Here is a 17,704-nt window from a genome sequence, read left to right as displayed (position 1 = left end):
AGCTGCTGTCCAGCCAGTCAGCCCCCAGCCTGCACTGGTGCATGGGACTATTCTGTCCTAAGTGCAGGACTTTGCACTTGTCCTTCTTGAACTTCATGAGATTTCTTTTGTTCCAATCCTCCAATTTCTCTAGGTCACTCTGAATCCTAGTCCAACCTCCAGCATATCCACTACTCCCCACACCTTGCTGCCATCTGAAAACTTGCTGAGGGTGCGATCTATGGCATCTTCCAGGTTGTTGATTAAGACATTGAATTAAACTCGCCCCAGGACTGACCCCTGAGGCACTCCAGTTGATAGTGACTGCATTCAGAAATTTCAGTAATACTGCTGTTGGCAAACACCAGACTGGGATTGCCATCCCATTTGCATATACCTGTATTAACCGAGTTAGAAAGGTTTTGGCTCAGCTTCAGGAGGTTTGTATTTACCCATACTTCAACCAGTTCCCTGTTGTGTAACCTGTGTTGTTAACCCATTTGATATTGTGACTGTTGAAATTTCTGATGATCAAACAACTTTTATCAAGACTGAATAGGGTGCTCATCTGTCCCTGTTGAAAATACAGGACATGTGGGACATTGGTGTCCCTCCTTTCCTCCCACTCCACCCCCAAGTGCCTCCCAAGTCAGCAGTATGATGCAGGGAGAGTTGGAGTTGGAGCAGCATACTTTGACAGACAGGCAAAGCCACCACTGTACCTGCCCAGCTGACTTTCTGGAGCACCGCAACACTTCCCTTCCCTGCTGGACTATGCCTTGCATGTTGGATGATCATTTTAATCGCTGCCTCATACCTGGGACTGGAATCCAAAATCTGGGACTGCCCCAGAAAAAAGGGGCGGAATCACCCTAGGACTGAATCTTTCATAGTTTCTTATAATGTTTCACACAAGGGAAGTGCCCCTGATATAAACCGTCAAGATACTACCATTTCTATTAGCCACAGAGATTATGTTGATAGGCAGACTAGGTTTGAAGAAAATTGTGCTGCCTTATTACTCTCAGAGACTTTCAATTGCCAGGGTCATCTTTGATATTCAGGAGCAGTGGTTTGTTTTCCCTCTGTCTCCTTTTGATGTTGGCCTTGACAGTAGCATTCAGCACACATTTTCTGAACTGGCACAATTGGTGTGCTGCTGGGCGCTAGCAGAATTTTAAAATTTGTAGAATCTGACAAATATCAATATTCCTGCAGTGACTCCTCTAAAACCTGTTGCAGCGATTATCCAAGAAGGCAGCAGTGTGTGGGCTGGTCTCTCTCTCAGTCTGCTCTTGCTCATGGCAAGCAAACAAAGCCTGGTCAACTGAGTGCAACTGCATCTGTAAGATTTGTTCCAGGTTTAAGCCTCCTGTTTCAGCTCTCACAGTTTACTCTCTTCATGCATCTATGGCCTAAATCATGATCTAAATCTTGAAGACTCTAAGGACAAGCATCCTGATTTTACCATAAAGAACCATAATGCTTTTTACTAAAATCAGACAAACTCACCGATGGGAGGTAGTATTAACTATAACCCAGTCAAAATTTCCCCCAAGTGCTTTTTATTGATTTTTATTGGCTTTTTATTGAAACTGGACATGAATATTTTATTAGGGGCCTATTTGATGCCAATGCCTACCCAGAATTTGATGTCATGACAGTTTTTAACCCTTCAGTAAGGGCTCACCAGCTGTCTCATTTAATCACATCCCACCCTATTTCCAACATTTCCCTATTCCATTCCAGTGGACATTTCTGTTCTGGCTGAGAATGGATGGAGTCTTTGACACTCTCCCTCACAAGCTTTTTTTTCCTCAGCCCTCCTTGTGGGGCTGAACTTAGCTGTGCATGAGGGAAGATCACTTCAAAGGGAAAATCTTAACATGTATCCCCAGCCTCACCATGTCTAAAAACACTAACTCCTACCTTGGCAAGTGGGCGGTTGTGACCACTCTCTGTTCTCACAAATGACCTGATTTGATCCCACACTGCGGAAACCTCTGTGACATTTATACTGCACTCTGGTTCCTGGCAGATACATTTCATTCTCAGTAGGTATAATATCCGCATTAACAACTTCAGGTGGAGGTCTGCATCTTACATCTGGAGGGGAAGACATAGATAAAGATGCCAGTAGTAAAAAGCTACTGCAGTAGTGTCTTAGTTTATGAAAATACATTATGTCTCATTGAACAAAGCATACTTGAAAACAAAAGCTAGGAGACAAACTTGTAACAGAAAAAAATGGAAATATGGGCCTTTTTTGATGCTCTTGCCCCAGATAAAACACATCTTTGCTTTAAGGTTGGTGAAACCTGACCCTACTGAGAGGAAATATGTTCTGTACATTGTTATATGTGACAGAGGAAAAGGGGAAGCACCTTTTTATTTTATAATATATAGACTATTGCTGTATTATTCACATAAATGGCATGAAATAAACTAAGGAAAGCTCTGTTCCATAGTTGCATGTTGTTTTCTACTGGGAGTTTTGCCAGGATAGTTGTGTTGATTGGGAAGTATGATCTTTTCACAGTGCTGGTCACCACATCTGTGTTATTTGTATCTTGATAAACAAGCCAGAGAAGCAGAATCCAGAAGTCTGTAATATAGGTTATTGAAAATAAGAGTAATAGCCAGCCTTCTACTAGGGAGAGCTGCTGCTGACTGTCGCAGCTACAATACACACTGTGGCTGTGTCCACATGAGCATGGATGTTTGTTTGCCTGGGGACAACTAACAGCAGCACACCTTGTGCCACTGCTGGTTGTCTCCGGGGGTGCCTGTGCCATGTGGCCTCTGGCACACAGCAGATGACCCTGGGTGGGGTAGGGGAGGTTGGGACTAGTAGCCTTAACTGGGGGCCTCCTGGGGCTGCAGCTGTGGCAAACCTGCCGCTCAGAGCCTAGCCACCAGCTGGACGATGGCTCTGGCCAGCAGGGCTTCTGTTTTGATTGCATTCACTACCTCTGTATGTGCCACTCTACATCTTCTTGCGTGGGACTTATTGACCCCTGGATATCCTGTGGTCAAAAAAACCACCGCGCTATTCCCTTGCAGCACGGAGAACAGCTGAATATGCGTTATGTAGCACCACAGATGTGCCTGCGACACCACATACTGCACAGCTGTGCTTATCTGGACACAGCCTGTGAGGGCTCCACCCATCCCACCTTTTAAAGCAGGTAGATATTACAATTTGTAGAGTTTTATCAGGTATCTGCACAATATCCATGTGGGTAAAATGTTGGAGTTTTGCCACAAGACTAAATCTAGTGGATTACAGCCCAGCCACAGAACAGAGTTGATTTTAATCATATTCCCCCCCAACTGTCCATCAATAGCCAGGGGAATAACTTTGTCAGAGTCCATTATAAATGACATTCTTCCAGATCCTTTCTCTAGTACCTTGACTCAACCTGCTGGAATAGTGTGCTATGTGCAGAGATTATTTTGGATGAATCTCAGGAGAGTCCCCATGCAGAATACATACTCAGCCAGTGGTGTAGCAGAGGTGGGGCTGGGGATGAGCCATGGTCCCTGGGGTCAGGGCTGTGGGGAGGCACTGACAGGCCGCAAAACTGGAAGTGGTGGCAGCAGCATGGGAAGCATTCGGAGATGTTTGTTATAGGTAACAGTATATACATGTATGCAGACAAAATACAGAAGGAAATATTGGAGAACAGAGGGAGCTCCCTGAAAGACCTGCTGTTGGCATTTACATCATTTCTCCTAGTGTCTGACTTCTCCAGCAAAAGTGTAAATAAGAACTTGTGCTTTACTCTCAGATAGACACAGCAAAATTGTACATTTTCTTCACTACTGTGGCAAATTAATCTAAGCTGAGTTGGAGTTCTGTCTTGTCTCGTTTATTAGGGACCTGTTCATCAATATAACTGTAATAATGGTAGGGAACAGAGAAAACAAGATGGCCAGAAGAAAGTAAAGCAATCTGGATCAGGATCTAAATCAGGAGATACCACAAAAAGTGAAGTTTTTCAAACAGGACAACATGATGATGAAAAATTTTGCAGGAGACATTAGTTACTGTCTGCACAAACCCAGCAGCAATAGCCTCAGTCAGCTTCTGCAGCTATGTTGGAGTGGGAGACAAATTGATGTAACCAAAATGTTCATGAGTCAGAAGGTTTCTCAGGAAAGAATGAAGACCAGGAAAGCTTCAGCCATCACGTCACTTCTCAGCAGATGTGAGCTGCAGCAAGTACTTGTGGATTATTTTAAAAAAAAAAAAAACAGCTCTCCCAAATGAAAGGGGCAACCACCCCGGGGGAGGAGCCAGCCACAAAATTTGAGCAAGTCAGGACATTTAAAAAGCTCTTCTACCATTTTCTACTAATAGAAGACTGAGGGGGTAGATTGGATCATCCCGGTTTAACTAGTGCTCTGATAACCTTGCTTCTGTTTGTTGCCACTTTCATTCAACATGCTGCATTATACAATTGTTTTAAACAGACTGCTATGAATTAACAGTGTCTTTAAAAATTACTTACCTCTGAGCTTACATCTAGGATATGGCAATTTCCCTTCCAGGCACTGTACTCTAAAAGGAGGAGATGCTGGATCCCTCACATACCCAGGTATGCATTCAAATTCTATAACATCTCCAGATGGAGAATACAGTTTCTCTCCTGAAGCCCATCTCAGTCTAATATTGTTTTCTGCCATATCCTGCTCAGATGCTGTACAGGGCTCTGAAAACAGGAACATGCAATTCAATTGTTTACTTATGGATTTACCATGGGAAATTTCATTTATGCAATCATTATTATAAACCCTTTTACATAGAATATTTTCAGGGAAGATTTGTCCTGGAATAGCTTGAGAGGTTGTGAGACCAGGAAAGATCTTGAGAGAAGCCTTTAAGGCTTCACACATGTAGGGTTATGCGTTTCCAGCAGCACAAATAATATAGTAGCACAAGTTTTTTACCTTTACTTTGTGCTGCAGCATCTGTCCTTGCTCATGTGCTTTCGGGAGGGGAAGGTGGGGAGTGGTTTGGGGCACAGGGTGCCTTGACACAGGGTCTCCATGTGCCTCTGTGCCTTTTTTGTGTTTCTTTTTCCTAGTGGGAAATCCCTGCACATTTTAATGTGCAACCTGTGTGGTTTGTGGTGCCTCAAAGAGGTTTGCAGAGCCACAAGCCACATGTGCCTGCATGTCTGGATCCAGCCTAAGAGCATTTCCAGAACTGAACAATTGGGATCAATGAAGTACAATTTGCTTCAGCCACATCTTCTGCAGCACTAATTGTTAAAAGATAACAGTAGCATAAGGAGCGATTGGCAATCCAGGCACTGGCCCTGGGCACACCTACTTAAAGAAGACACAAGAACAGCAGATATTTCTAGCTCAGTTACCAATAAAATCCTTTGAAAATTTAAAGAATTACTTATGTACTCACTTAAAACTCACACAATTTCCTTAAAAATTGGCTTTCTAAAATAGGGGTGTCTCTCCAGTGGAGAAGTTAATTTTCTTTGCCTGAGTGGAAGCATGGAGACTCTGTGCAGTAATGGTTGCTGCTTCTTTCTGGACCAGTAAACACCAGGGTTGGAGTCCAGTTTTCACCCTCACACAGTTGCTGCTGAATTGGCAACAGCTTTTGGCTCAGTGGAGAAGTGTTAACACCGCAGCCTAAAGTAGCCAGTGAGCTAGCTGAGGGTGAATAAACCACTGCATGCCGTAAGTTCTCAGCCTGGATACTGCAAAAATGTATTTTTTTCTGTACATTTTCCCTTCCAAAACCAAGATGCATGCCTTATTGGGGGAATGAGAGGTGATATAAAAAGAAAAATGCAGTAATTTCAGGGTTACTGACTGGAAATGTTGATTATTTATCATTATTACACATTGGCAAAGGGCAGGAGAGGATTGGACTGATGCCTCTGAGAACCCACTTTGAGGGCCAGAACATGTGCCTCTCATAACCTGTTTTAAATCAAAATGGCAAACTTCACCTGCAGGAATCTCAGATTCGGTGACAGCTGACATGGATCCCACCACTGAAAATCATCACACGACAGAACTCATCACAAAACATTGTTATTAAATACATTTTGTACCCACCTATGCAAGTTGGAGGTTCTGTCCATTGCCCTGAGTTGCATGTAGCATATTGAGATCCCTTCATTATATAGAGATTTTTGCATTTGTATGTCACTGTTGAATCTGGTTCATAGCGTGGCAATGGAAAAGTAGTGATATCTCCATTTTCAGTAATAGGTGGGGGCCCACACGTTCCAGAACCCTCTGAAATGAAGTATATACATCCAGATATACATCATAATTTATTTCCAGCAAATGCTATGAAAATAGAAGTGTTACAGATGATCCCTACCAATTTACTTTGATAGATCATTCCAATCAATTAAAGGGGAGAATAATCATCCTATTTCAAAACCAAATCCTTATCGCTAAATCATTGAGGCAAAGTATGTGTAGCTTTGACTTTAAACTGACAAAATAATATTTCATCACAAAATAAGAAAATGAATGGCCCTAGCTTTCTTAAGCCCTGATTCAGGGCCATGTTTCAGATGGAGAATGTGTGGTAGTATGCAATCCTTTGGTTCCCAGGCATTGCAGCTGCACTAATTCTACCATCCTGATCTCTAACAACTGACTGTCAAGAAAAGAAAAAAGGAAGGAGGCGTGGACACAACTCATCCATAACCATGGCTCTTTTCCTTATCCCTCTACTTCTTGTTACGGAGGGAACTGCAGTTCTCTACAGTATGTTCCATCCCCATGGCCAAGTGTTAATGTTGCATGTTTGAGAAAGGAATTTGGTGCACCACATTAGGGAGAATTATGAGCTTAGTGTTGTCTTTAACATGATGGAAATAGAAAGAAAGCACAAAAAATGCAGAAGAGACAGAAAACAGCGACAAAACAAGAAGCTCAGCAAGAGATGAAACTCTCCTCTCCCACATTTCTGCTCCTCTCTTGTGGCAACCATTCCAGAGAGAGCAGCCCCTGCACTTTGCCTGAACGTCCACGGTTGACTACAGAGAAGGCACCTGACACAACCTCCTTGTCTTCTCTTCTATTGAAACTGGACATGAATATTTTATTAGGGGCCTATTTGATGCCAATGCCTACCCAGAATTTGATGTCATGACAGTTTTTAACCCTTCAGTGAGGTCTCATGACCTGTGTCATTTAATCACATCCCACCCTATTTCCAACATTTCCCTATTCCATTCCATTGGACATTTCTGTTCTGGTGGAGAATTGATGGAGTCTTTGATACCCTCCCTCACAATCTTTTTTTTCCTCAGCCCTCCTTGTGGGGCTGAACTTAGCTGTGCATGAGGGAAGATCACTTCAAAGGGAAAATCTTAACATGTATCCCCAGCCTCACCATGTCTAAAAATACTAACTCCTACCTTCGCAAGTGGGTGGTTGTGACCACTCTCTGTTTTCACAAATGACCTTTTTTGATCCCACACTCCGGAAGCCTCTGTGACATTTATACTGTACTCTGGCTCCTGGCAGATACATTTCATTCTCATTAGGTATAATATCCGCATTAACAACTTCAGGTGGCGGTCCGCATCTTGCTTCTGGAGGGGAAGACATAGATAAAGATGCCGGTAATAAAAGGCTACTGAAGTAGTGTCTTAGCTTATGAAAATACATTATGTCTCATTGAACAAAGTATACTTGCAAAACTAAAGTTGGGAGACAAACTTCTAACAGAAAAAAATGGAAATATGGGCCTTTTTTTATGCTCTTCCCCAGATAAAACACATCTTTGCTTTAAATGGTTGTGAAACCTGACCCTACTGAGTGGAAATATGTCCTGTACATGGTTATATGTGACAGAGGAAAAGGGGAAGCACATTTTTATTTTATAATATATAGATCGTTGCTATATTATCCACATAAATGGCATGATGTAAACTAAGGAAAGCTCTGTTCCATAATTGCATGTTGTTTTCTACTGGGAGTTTTGCCAGGATAGTTGTGTTGATTGGGAAGTATGATCTTTTCACACTGCTGGTCACCACATCTGTGTTATTTGTATCTTGATAAACAAGCCAGAGAAGCAGAATCCAGAAGTCTGTAATATAGGTTATTGAAAATAAGAGTAATATCCAGCCTTCTACTAGGGAGAGCTGCTGCTGACTGTCGCAGCTACAATACACACTGGTTGTGTCTGCATGAGCATGGATGTTTGTTTGCCTGGGGACAACTAGCAACAGGACACCTTGTGCCACTGCTGGTTGAATCCGGGGGTGCCTGTGCTATGTGCCCTCTGGAAAACAGCAGATTACCCTGCATGGGGTAGTGGAGGCTCGGGCCAGAACAGGGCTGACCCCAGCATACCTACCTGGGGGCCTCCTGGGGCTGCAGCAGTAGCGAACCTGCTGCTCGGAGCCTGGCCACCAGCTGGAGCATGGCTCTGGTCAGCCGGGCTTCCATTTTGAGTGGCACTCACTATCCCTGTGTGTGCTACTTTGCTGCTTCTTTCATGGGATTTTTTTGACCCCTGGATATCCTGGGGTCAAAAAAGCCTCCACCGCAATGCTACCTTGCAGCATGGAGAACAGCTGAATTTGCAGTATGTAGCAGCACAGATGTGCTTGCAGCACTACATACCTCACAGCTGCACTTGTCTCAATGCGGCCTGTGAGGGCTCCACCCATCCCACCTATTAGAACAGGTAGATATTACAATTTGTAGAGTTTTATCAGGTATCTGCACAATATCCATGCAGGTAAAATGTTGGAGTTTTGCCACAAGACTAAATCTAGTGGATTACTGCCCAACCACAGAACAGTTTATTTTGATTATATTCCCACCCATTGTCCATCAATAGCCAGGGGAATAACTTTGTCAGAGTCCATTATAAATGACATTCTTCCAGATCCTTTCTCTAGTGCCTTGACTCAGCCTGATGAAATAGTGATCTATGAGCGGAGAATATTTTGGATGAATCTCAGGACAGTCTCAGGAGAGACCCCATGCAGAATACATACTCAGCTAGTAGCGTAGCAGAGGTGGGGCTGGGGACAGGCCATGGTCCCCGGGCGCAGGGCTGTGGGGAGGCGCCGACAGGCCACAAAACTGGAAGTGGTGGCAGCAGCACGGGAAGCATTTCCAGTTTCCAGTTTCACCCCCCCACCTCTGATCAGCCACTGTAGGGGGTGCACGCAGGTGCAGGTGAAGGTGCCCCCCTGAGACTGGCCACTGCCAATGCTCCTGGCAGCATCTGCGGGCGGTCACTATTTGGTGGTTGCCACTCCACATCAGCCCACCGCCAGAGCTGCTGCCAGCATCTGTAGGTGGTGTGACGGGGTGAAGGGCACAAATGCAAGTGTTGGCTCCCAGGCACCTGAGACCCTCATATACTACTGTATTCAGTGAATCCAGTCTTTGAATGTGGTCTCCACTCCTTGCTTAAATCACCTTTCAGCTCTGAGAACTTTCTGATCTGATTACAGCTTGGGAGATACAACCATATTCTTATTTAACAAGACAAAGTTTGATCTAACTTTATTAGGATCAGATAGCAGGTCTCTAGATTATGCGGTTCCTTCATCAATTCCAGGGAAGCCAGTTTTTCAAGGAAAAGAAAAAAGAAGAAGAGGGTGCAAAAGGACCCAAAAACCGGCTGATCAATAGATCCAGAGATCCCAGGAATATAGCGTAAAGATCTGTAGTGGCTTTTACTCCTCAGTGTTAAAACATTACAAATCAATTTAGTCCTATTCACATGGAAAGTTTAATTTTATGTATAGTCAGATAGAAGTAAGCATAAGCACTGTACACAACACCTAGCTCTGGAAATTTTGTATTAGCAATAGGATGATCGATAACACAGTTTATCTGCATTGAGTTATTTCATTCAATTAGCCTTTATATATTTTTAATAATGATGCAAATAATGTAACCACTTTTGAGTTCTATTTTTTCCCACAGCATTGTATTCATTGTTGCTGAGTAAAGGTATTCAGTCATATTTGAGTGACAAGCAATCAATGCTACATATCAATAATATATATATCAAATATGCCTATTAGATTCTAGTATCTATCCAATATATGATGTCGTGTAGAATTTTCAACTTTCAGTAAGTCCTCGTGATCTGTGTCATTTAGTGACACACAAGAATATGGTTGTATAAGACCAGAATATGTCTATGGATATGTATTTCCCACATGGTTCCTGTCCCACTTTGTGGACCGATATGAAGAATTGGTGGGAATCTTCGATCTGCCTTTCCTGTGCCCGCTTCAGTTTTTGGGGTTGAATGCAATAGTGCATGTTCCTTATGTAAAATACACAAAATAAATATCCTTAACCTGCTCCCATGCCTCAATAACACATCTGGTTTTACTTCTTTTGACTAAAACACAAACTCCTACCTTGGCATATTGGTGCTTGTGACCATTGACTGTTTTCACAAGTGACCTCATTTGATCCTACAATCTGGAAATTTCAGTGACATCTGTACTGCACCATACCATGTAAAAATAACCCTGTCACAGTTAAAAGTTAAAAGTTGATTTAATTAAACATTTTGTAGCATGGTGTATGGATACCCATGACAGCTAATCTAAATAAAGTCTAACCTATGGATAATGTAATTAGCCAGGGCCCTAAGTCTTAAACCAAGAGGATGGCTGTTGAAGAAATTTAGTTTCTATGCCTCCCCCTCCAGCAAGGCTTGTATTTGCAGTCACTTCTCTGCCTCTGACCTCTCGTGCAAAAGAATGTCTGTTTTATCAGCATAACTATTCCTCAGTGTTCAGGGATTCTCATCGATGTCCTCATCATAACAGCAAAGCAGCCCACCAGCAGTGATTGATTTATATTCATGAAACCTTGTAGAGGCAAGAAATTACTCTTATTCCCATTTAAGGATGAAATAGAAAAGCACAGATTTAAGGACCCTGCCCAAGGTCACACACAAATTTCATGGCAAAGTGAGGTTATGAAATCCATATCCCTGGAATCCTACTTTGCAAATGTGTTTTAAAAGCCAAACCTCCTTTAAAAAAATGTAAGGACTTCACTCAATCAGTATTTTCCTAAAGCATCTCCCTCAACTAACCCAGATGTGACATAAGTCTACACAAATCTATGGTATTAAAAAAATTAAGTCTTCAGCAAGTGTTTTTCTAAAGACCATCAATAAGTGAGGAGTTACCATTTTAAAATTTAGCCTCTAGTTTAAAATAGTTGACTTCTCCACTATGTGGTGGAAACATTACATTGTCAAATTATCATCACAAGTTGGGCCTTCAGTCCATGTTCCCATACTGCAAGTAATCTTTGATCTTCCTTTTAACACAAAGCCAGTGTGACAAGCATACTCTAATACAGTGCCATTTAGATAAGTTACTAGTCCTGATTGCTCCATTCCTAGATTCTGATGCTCTTGTCTGAGCTTACTATTTTCCAGGTAAACAGAGGATTAAAAATTCACTGATTTGTGAAGTCCTCTTGAGTCATGTCAGTATGCTCCAATGTGGCCTAAAGAACTTTTCATTTCTAATGATACTTCGAACTACAGAGTTCAGTGAAGACATTTTCTGTATTCCTTTTTAGGTACTGTCCTGGGGGAGAGTGGGGGAAAGAACCCCAAACAATGAATGGGGGCCCCCTGGGGCAGGGAGCATGTGACAAAAAAGGAAAAGATATAAAAATATCTCAAAGGAAATATTTACCAACAGCAGTAGGACCCACAATGCAGCTGGAGCAAGAAGGGAAATCCGCGTGGGTCATAAGCCACACCTTTATCAAGCTGAAACCGGCCGGTGACATCATTGGCAATCACTGGCCAGTGGGGATAAAATAGACCACCAGGGAAGACAGTGGGGGAGGTGGAGCAGAGTCAGGGAAATCTCCGACGCCAGGTGTCTCCCGGGATACCCCAAGGGAGAGAGAGCCAGCAGGGGATCTCTACGTCAGTGGAAAACAACATGATGAAGAGACGGGGGAGCCAGAAGAGGCTCCCTGTGCTGACAGAGACAGGATCAGCAGAGGGATGACAAAGCTGGAGGAGGCTCTCCTTGCCAACAGAGGTGAGAGTGTTGGAGGAACGCAGAAGGGAAAGGAGGCTCCCCCTCCAGATGGAGACAGAACAGAGCAGCAAGGGAAGCTGAGGTACAGAATGGCCAGAGGCTGGGTGTCAGCCCATAACACACAGAGTAGCCGGGTACATAGGGAGATACCGCAGGACACTGGAAGCTGGGCACTCCCTACAGAGGAGAAGGACAGCAACGGCACATGTCACACAGGGCAGAGTGAGAGCTGTAATGACTCGAGGCGAAGGGCCGCAGTCTATGCTGACCACGACGGGCCAAACCCCAGCAGGATCAGAGGGCGTAAAGGTTATTCCATCACCCTAACATAAGGGTAGGGGAAAGGACTGGTCAGGTCCCTCCACAATTGATTTGTGTTGGTTTTTTTCTTTTTTTAGTTTCCCCTTTTGGAGGTGCTGAGAGGTAGGACGAGGCGATACAGACAGAATAGCATTGTGTTTTATTTTTATTTGAGCCTTCATATTTTATTTGAGTATGGGTTGAATTTAGAGTCGCAGGCAGCGACCATTTTGAGCCAGACGGGCATAATTTTCCAGAGCCCTACTTCTGGTTGAGTTAGTTACCTAGGGAGGCAGATCCTAGAACATGATAGGGCCACATAGGCCACCGCGTTCCAAAGAAGACAACATCATCGGGGGTACGGCCAAGAAGAGCTGGTGACCCTCTGGATGTTGGCGTGAGGTTAGGGTGTAGGGGAGGTGAAGCCCCACAGACTACCACTGGGCAGACTCCTCGCTGCAGCCAAACCCTAGGTGGTTGGCCCCCTCACTGTTATAACATCCAAAGTCGTGGCAGGAGAGATTGGGGGAAGCCATTCAGGGGATAGACGGCTGCTTCCAGGCCTACAGGAGACCATAGGACACCCTCTGCCAGCCGCCCAGACCAAGGCCACACACAACCGGATGTTCGAAGCCCAGCGGGTACAGGTAACAATTAATTACCAATTAAAATGAGTTGATGCACTACACTAGGTTGATTTAGTTGCACTAGGTTTGACAATTGAGAGAGAGAAATTTAAAACCATTCACAGATCTGTACAGAATCAAGATAAAGGATTCTGGAAGGAAGAAATCTAAATTTTTCACATAATGCTGTGCTAGGATCATATGTGACCTGGTAGTATAAATATGAATATGTTAACAGAAATGGAAAATATAAGCAACATAATTTTATGTAGAAGTTAGATGTATCCATTTTTTATTCTCACATTTAAATGTTGTAAAGAAACCAGAGAACGATAATTGCTCCAAAACTGAACTATATGGTAAGAATAATGAGGTTAGGGTTAGAATTTGAGTTGGATTCACTAGCAGAGAATAGAAGACAGAACGAGTTCCACAGAAACAGGGAATAATGAACTAAGAATGAATACACCAGCACAAACTCTCTCACTATTTTTTTTCCTAATACAAATCTCCTGAAACCTACAACCTCCATCATTTTTAAGTTTATCTTTTGAAGAGTTAAATAACTTGCTCAGAATTGATTTTCTTGTTCACTGTTTGCTAGCAGAAATTTCATTGTTTTTTTTTTCTAGCTAAGCAGCATTTATAGAAAATTTTGAAAAAACTCTAAAGAAAAGGCTAACGTGGTTAAAAGGTTTTGGCTAACTTCAGATTCAGCTATTTTTCACTTCCCAATTTGAATGATACTCCTTAACATCTGGGCCAATGCAGGGGATAACATTGGCAGAATTCCAGAGCAATTCACAATTGTGCAACTGTACGAGGCATTATAAACGCTTTGCCACTTAACAAAAACAGCTCCCTGAAAAGGTGGGAAATAACCGGAGAATCTAGGAAAGGGGAGAGAGAGAGAGAGAGAGAGAGAGAGAGGTAGTCAAAGAAATTGCTCAGAGAGAAGAAATATTATATTAGAAAAGAAACAAAAATAATCTAGCCATAATTATTATAAAGCCTATTAATCTGAACTACAGTATCTCCAAATATTGAGACATGTTATGCTTAATGCTATACAAATACATGACGACTAATCCTGACAGAGTGCACTTGTGACTGGCATTAGGACTGAATATGTCCAAGTATTAAATGCTCACTGCCTAACATCTTTTTAAGGTGCTTATTTCACTCACTGGGAGAAGTAATTATTATGTACTTTTATCAGATTAGATGTTTTGCCTTCCACAACTAATCCCACTTTTCAGGCTCTAGCTAATTATAACCCATTATTAACAAACTCTACAGAAGTTGGTTCACACATAACTATCAAGTTGTTATTACTTCATTTTTTATTACTTCACTGCAGAGCAATTTGTTGTGTCCAATATTAAAACAAACTGCTAACTTCTGTATGCACGGGCACAACAATGATTTAACAATTGTCTTGTTACTGCCACTGTTTGCACACTTCTTCTGATCGAGTGCAGTTAAAAAATAAAATAATAAAACCCTTTAAAGAAGTACAGATAAGCTGTCATACTAACCAACACAGCGTGGTGGTGACTGCCATTTCCCATCTTCACATAAGATTTTGTCCATGCTAGGAGAAGCTTCAAAATTTTCCAAACACTGGAAAGCTATTTCTTCACCACTCTCATAGTTTCTCATCTCTGTTACCTTCAATGCACCTGGGACCTGAGGTGGAGGTGGGCATTGCTTTTTAATCTCTTCAGAAAAGATAAAATGAGTTAGATGTCTTATAAAATATGATACATGTGAAAGATCATTACAAAAGAGGATAGTTAATATTAGATAAAACACTTAATGCCCATAACAAGAGAACTGTTAAAAATATCACAGATTAGGAACTGGGCCACAACTGTGTGAAGTGCACTGGCTCCTATATTAGGGCATGGGAGTGAGCTAAAGGGACACACACATGCATTGCAGTGGACAAAGTTGGTGGGCAATGCACTGATGCTTTGGGGATAGCAGGGGTTGGGTGGCTTATGACTGAGGGGCTGTGATCAAGTAGGGAGTGAGGCCATGACTGGTTGTTAGAAAGATATTTTTACTGAGAAAGCAGTGCAAGGGGTTTCACTGATAAAGTGCCAAGAAAAGGTAAGGATAAAAGAGGTCGGTAAAGCTCTGGCTAGGTTCTAAAGCAGCCAGTTGCAGCGATGAGGGTGGGAGGGGTGGAGAGAGGAGCAGAGCAGTGTGTGATGCCTAGATGACCTATCCAGCCCGGATCATGGAACACCCAGCGTCCATATAAAACATTGAACCAGCTCAGTGAACCAGTTCAAATAATACTTGACTTTTCCATGTGCATTTCTGAGCCATTTAAGACAGCTTTAAACCTACTTAACAGGCTTGTACGTCTGTCTGCTTCAGGTATAAGCTGCATTTAAATAATTTTAAATGTCATGTGTCTATGCCCTTACTTCTGTAGCCATTGCCAACTTTTCATTACATCATGACCACACAGTATGCCCCAAACAACTGAATAGCATTTCAATCAAAGTGAGTTCCAATTGTATGAAATACAAATAAAGAATTTCATAACCGCAACCCTTGATGAACAGTTCTTGCTACAAATTTCCACTCCTCCATCTTCTCATCTCTTCTCTCAGTATCTCCCTTGCCTTACTCTCAGGCCTATTCTTTCCTCCATTACCATGCACTAAGTCTTCTTCCCCATCTAGTTTCAGCTTCCCATTCTCATCTACTTGTGCAATCAATTTCCCCAGCTTCCATTCATCTCTCCTATTTCCATTCCCCTTATCTCCAATTTCTTCATTCAACCAGACCATTTTCTGTCCCTGCTTCTTTTCTTTCCCCAGCTCTTGCTCGTGTCCTATATATAGTTCAAATCAGATAGCTTCTGTCCTGCTTTCTGGGAAGGAGGAAGGAGCAGCATAGGAGAGACAGCCACCCTTCTCTAATTTCTGGAGAAACAAAAACTACCTGAAAACAGAACATCAATTAATTAATTCTAATCTCGTCTACAACAAAATCACAGACTTTTTTTTTTAATCTATTGTTTGTGATGTAGGGAGAAAAGATTTTTGCTGTCCCCAGGAAAACAAAGACGTTCACATTTTAGAAGAATTAAGAGAACTATGGTGTTCTCTTCTCCATGTGTTGTGCCAGCTGGACAGAATTGCTGTTTTTTGAGTACTTAGATTATTTTCAGAATATTTTACTAATATAAGCAGAGGGAGTTCCTCTTCCTAAGCAATGGTGGTTTTTAAAGGATGTGCTGGGTTAAGCCTGATTTTCATGCTAGACAGTTGTTTGAACACCAAATGATTTGTGCAGTCAAGTTTGTTTGGTATTATATTTTACTGGATAAACTAAGTCCAGTAAGTGCTTGTTCCAATAAAAAATTACCAAATAAACCTTGTTTTTTCCTATTCCCTGGACCATACAATAACACCATGACCCTAATATAAATGATCTCTGTAATTTTAAAGGAACAGACTATACATTCTACTCTTTAGCATATACACAGTTTAGGTTTTGATGATTAAACTAGTAGCATTTCAAACCAGTAAACTTCATTTACTCCAACACTTTAACCATTTGCATGACAAATTTGCATATGAATGCAAAAGCTTACCTTTAGGTTTGCATTCAATTTCGGGTAACCATTTGCCAGACACACAAGTGGATTCCTTAGTGTTTTTGACATCTGTTTTGCACTTATACTTTAGAACTGTGCCAAAGTTAATCTTTTCTGCTGAGCTGGGTTTATATGGCGTAAGGTAGATAGCCTCAGAACTACTTGGAACTGCACATTGAGCAGATTTATCTGAATGAAAACCAAACACAAGATTTAAAATATTCTAGACATTATATAATTTATTAACTACGAATCTCTTCACAAAATTCTGTCAACTTTGGAATGCACACCCATGTGAAAATTTTGTATCTACTGTTGCAACAAGCATTTCCAAGGAGTCCAGAAAAAGAGAGATGCGAGAAATATTTTTTTTAATATTTTTATTTGAATACTTGTAGCCATAAATTTTTTGTAGATAGGATAGCGTTATTTTGTTGTAAGTTAACAGTGTCCCATTTACTGTATGCAATAACAGAATTTTTTTCTATCTTATCACACCAACTGTAAAGTAAGAAGTACAAAAGCAGGCATCCTCATCAAGCTTTTAGAACTATGAGTGCTGCATGTTTCCCCCAGCAAGAAGACTTTTTTAATCAGTCTCCCAGAGAAGCATACATGATTTAAAGCTGATATATTGATAGATTTCATCGACTTTTAGCGTTCGAAGGGACCTCAGAAGATCATCAAATCTGACCCCCTGCCCTGGGCAAGAAAGAATGTTGGGTTCAGATGACCCCAGCCAGGTGCTTGTCTTACAGACCTCCAAAGTCTAGGTTTATCTACCCCCAATCAGTATTTTCAGAGATTTCTAATAAAAGATTCTGTAATAACTAAATTCATCTAACTATGCTCATGTGGCATATGCAGTGTTCAAAGTAATAGAAGATGAATTTACAAAAACTTACAAACTATGGATAAATATAAGGGGTTTTTTTCTGATGAAAGGGGGACAACAGTAGTGAAAGCATATGAAACACTTGTTCAGCAGCATAACCCTTCAAGTTAACAAAATGGGTTAATCTACATGAGACGTTTATGGAGCAGTTGACTAAATAGCTGCGCAGTAAACATGGGTGAGTGGTGCTTCCCGAGTCTGGTGGGGCACCAACAGGGCACGACTG

General features: G+C 41.9%; 1 protein-coding gene across 1 annotated transcript in view; it reads right to left on the bottom strand.

The window, feature by feature from the left end:
- The window catches only part of LOC102373963 (complement factor H-like), a gene marked incomplete at both ends in the record, with an annotated part of 24,096 nt that extends 7,290 nt beyond the window's left edge, over positions 1-16,806 (bottom strand). Inside the window, 6 exons of the mRNA XM_025195789.1 lie at positions 1,909-2,085; positions 4,494-4,694; positions 6,070-6,252; positions 7,392-7,568; positions 14,503-14,685; positions 16,581-16,806. Coding sequence (XP_025051574.1) covers positions 1,909-2,085; positions 4,494-4,694; positions 6,070-6,252; positions 7,392-7,568; positions 14,503-14,685; positions 16,581-16,806 — 1,147 coding nt within the window. The remainder of the gene's footprint in view (positions 1-1,908; positions 2,086-4,493; positions 4,695-6,069; positions 6,253-7,391; positions 7,569-14,502; positions 14,686-16,580) is intronic.
- Positions 16,807-17,704: the final 898 nt, after the last annotated feature.

The sequence above is a fragment of the Alligator sinensis genome, unplaced genomic scaffold (assembly GCF_000455745.1).
Source record: "Alligator sinensis unplaced genomic scaffold, ASM45574v1 scaffold2265_1, whole genome shotgun sequence".
Taxonomy (NCBI): domain Eukaryota; kingdom Metazoa; phylum Chordata; order Crocodylia; family Alligatoridae; genus Alligator; species Alligator sinensis.
The sequence above is the reverse complement of the archived record's forward strand: the minus strand, read 5'-3'. Positions and strand labels throughout refer to the sequence as shown.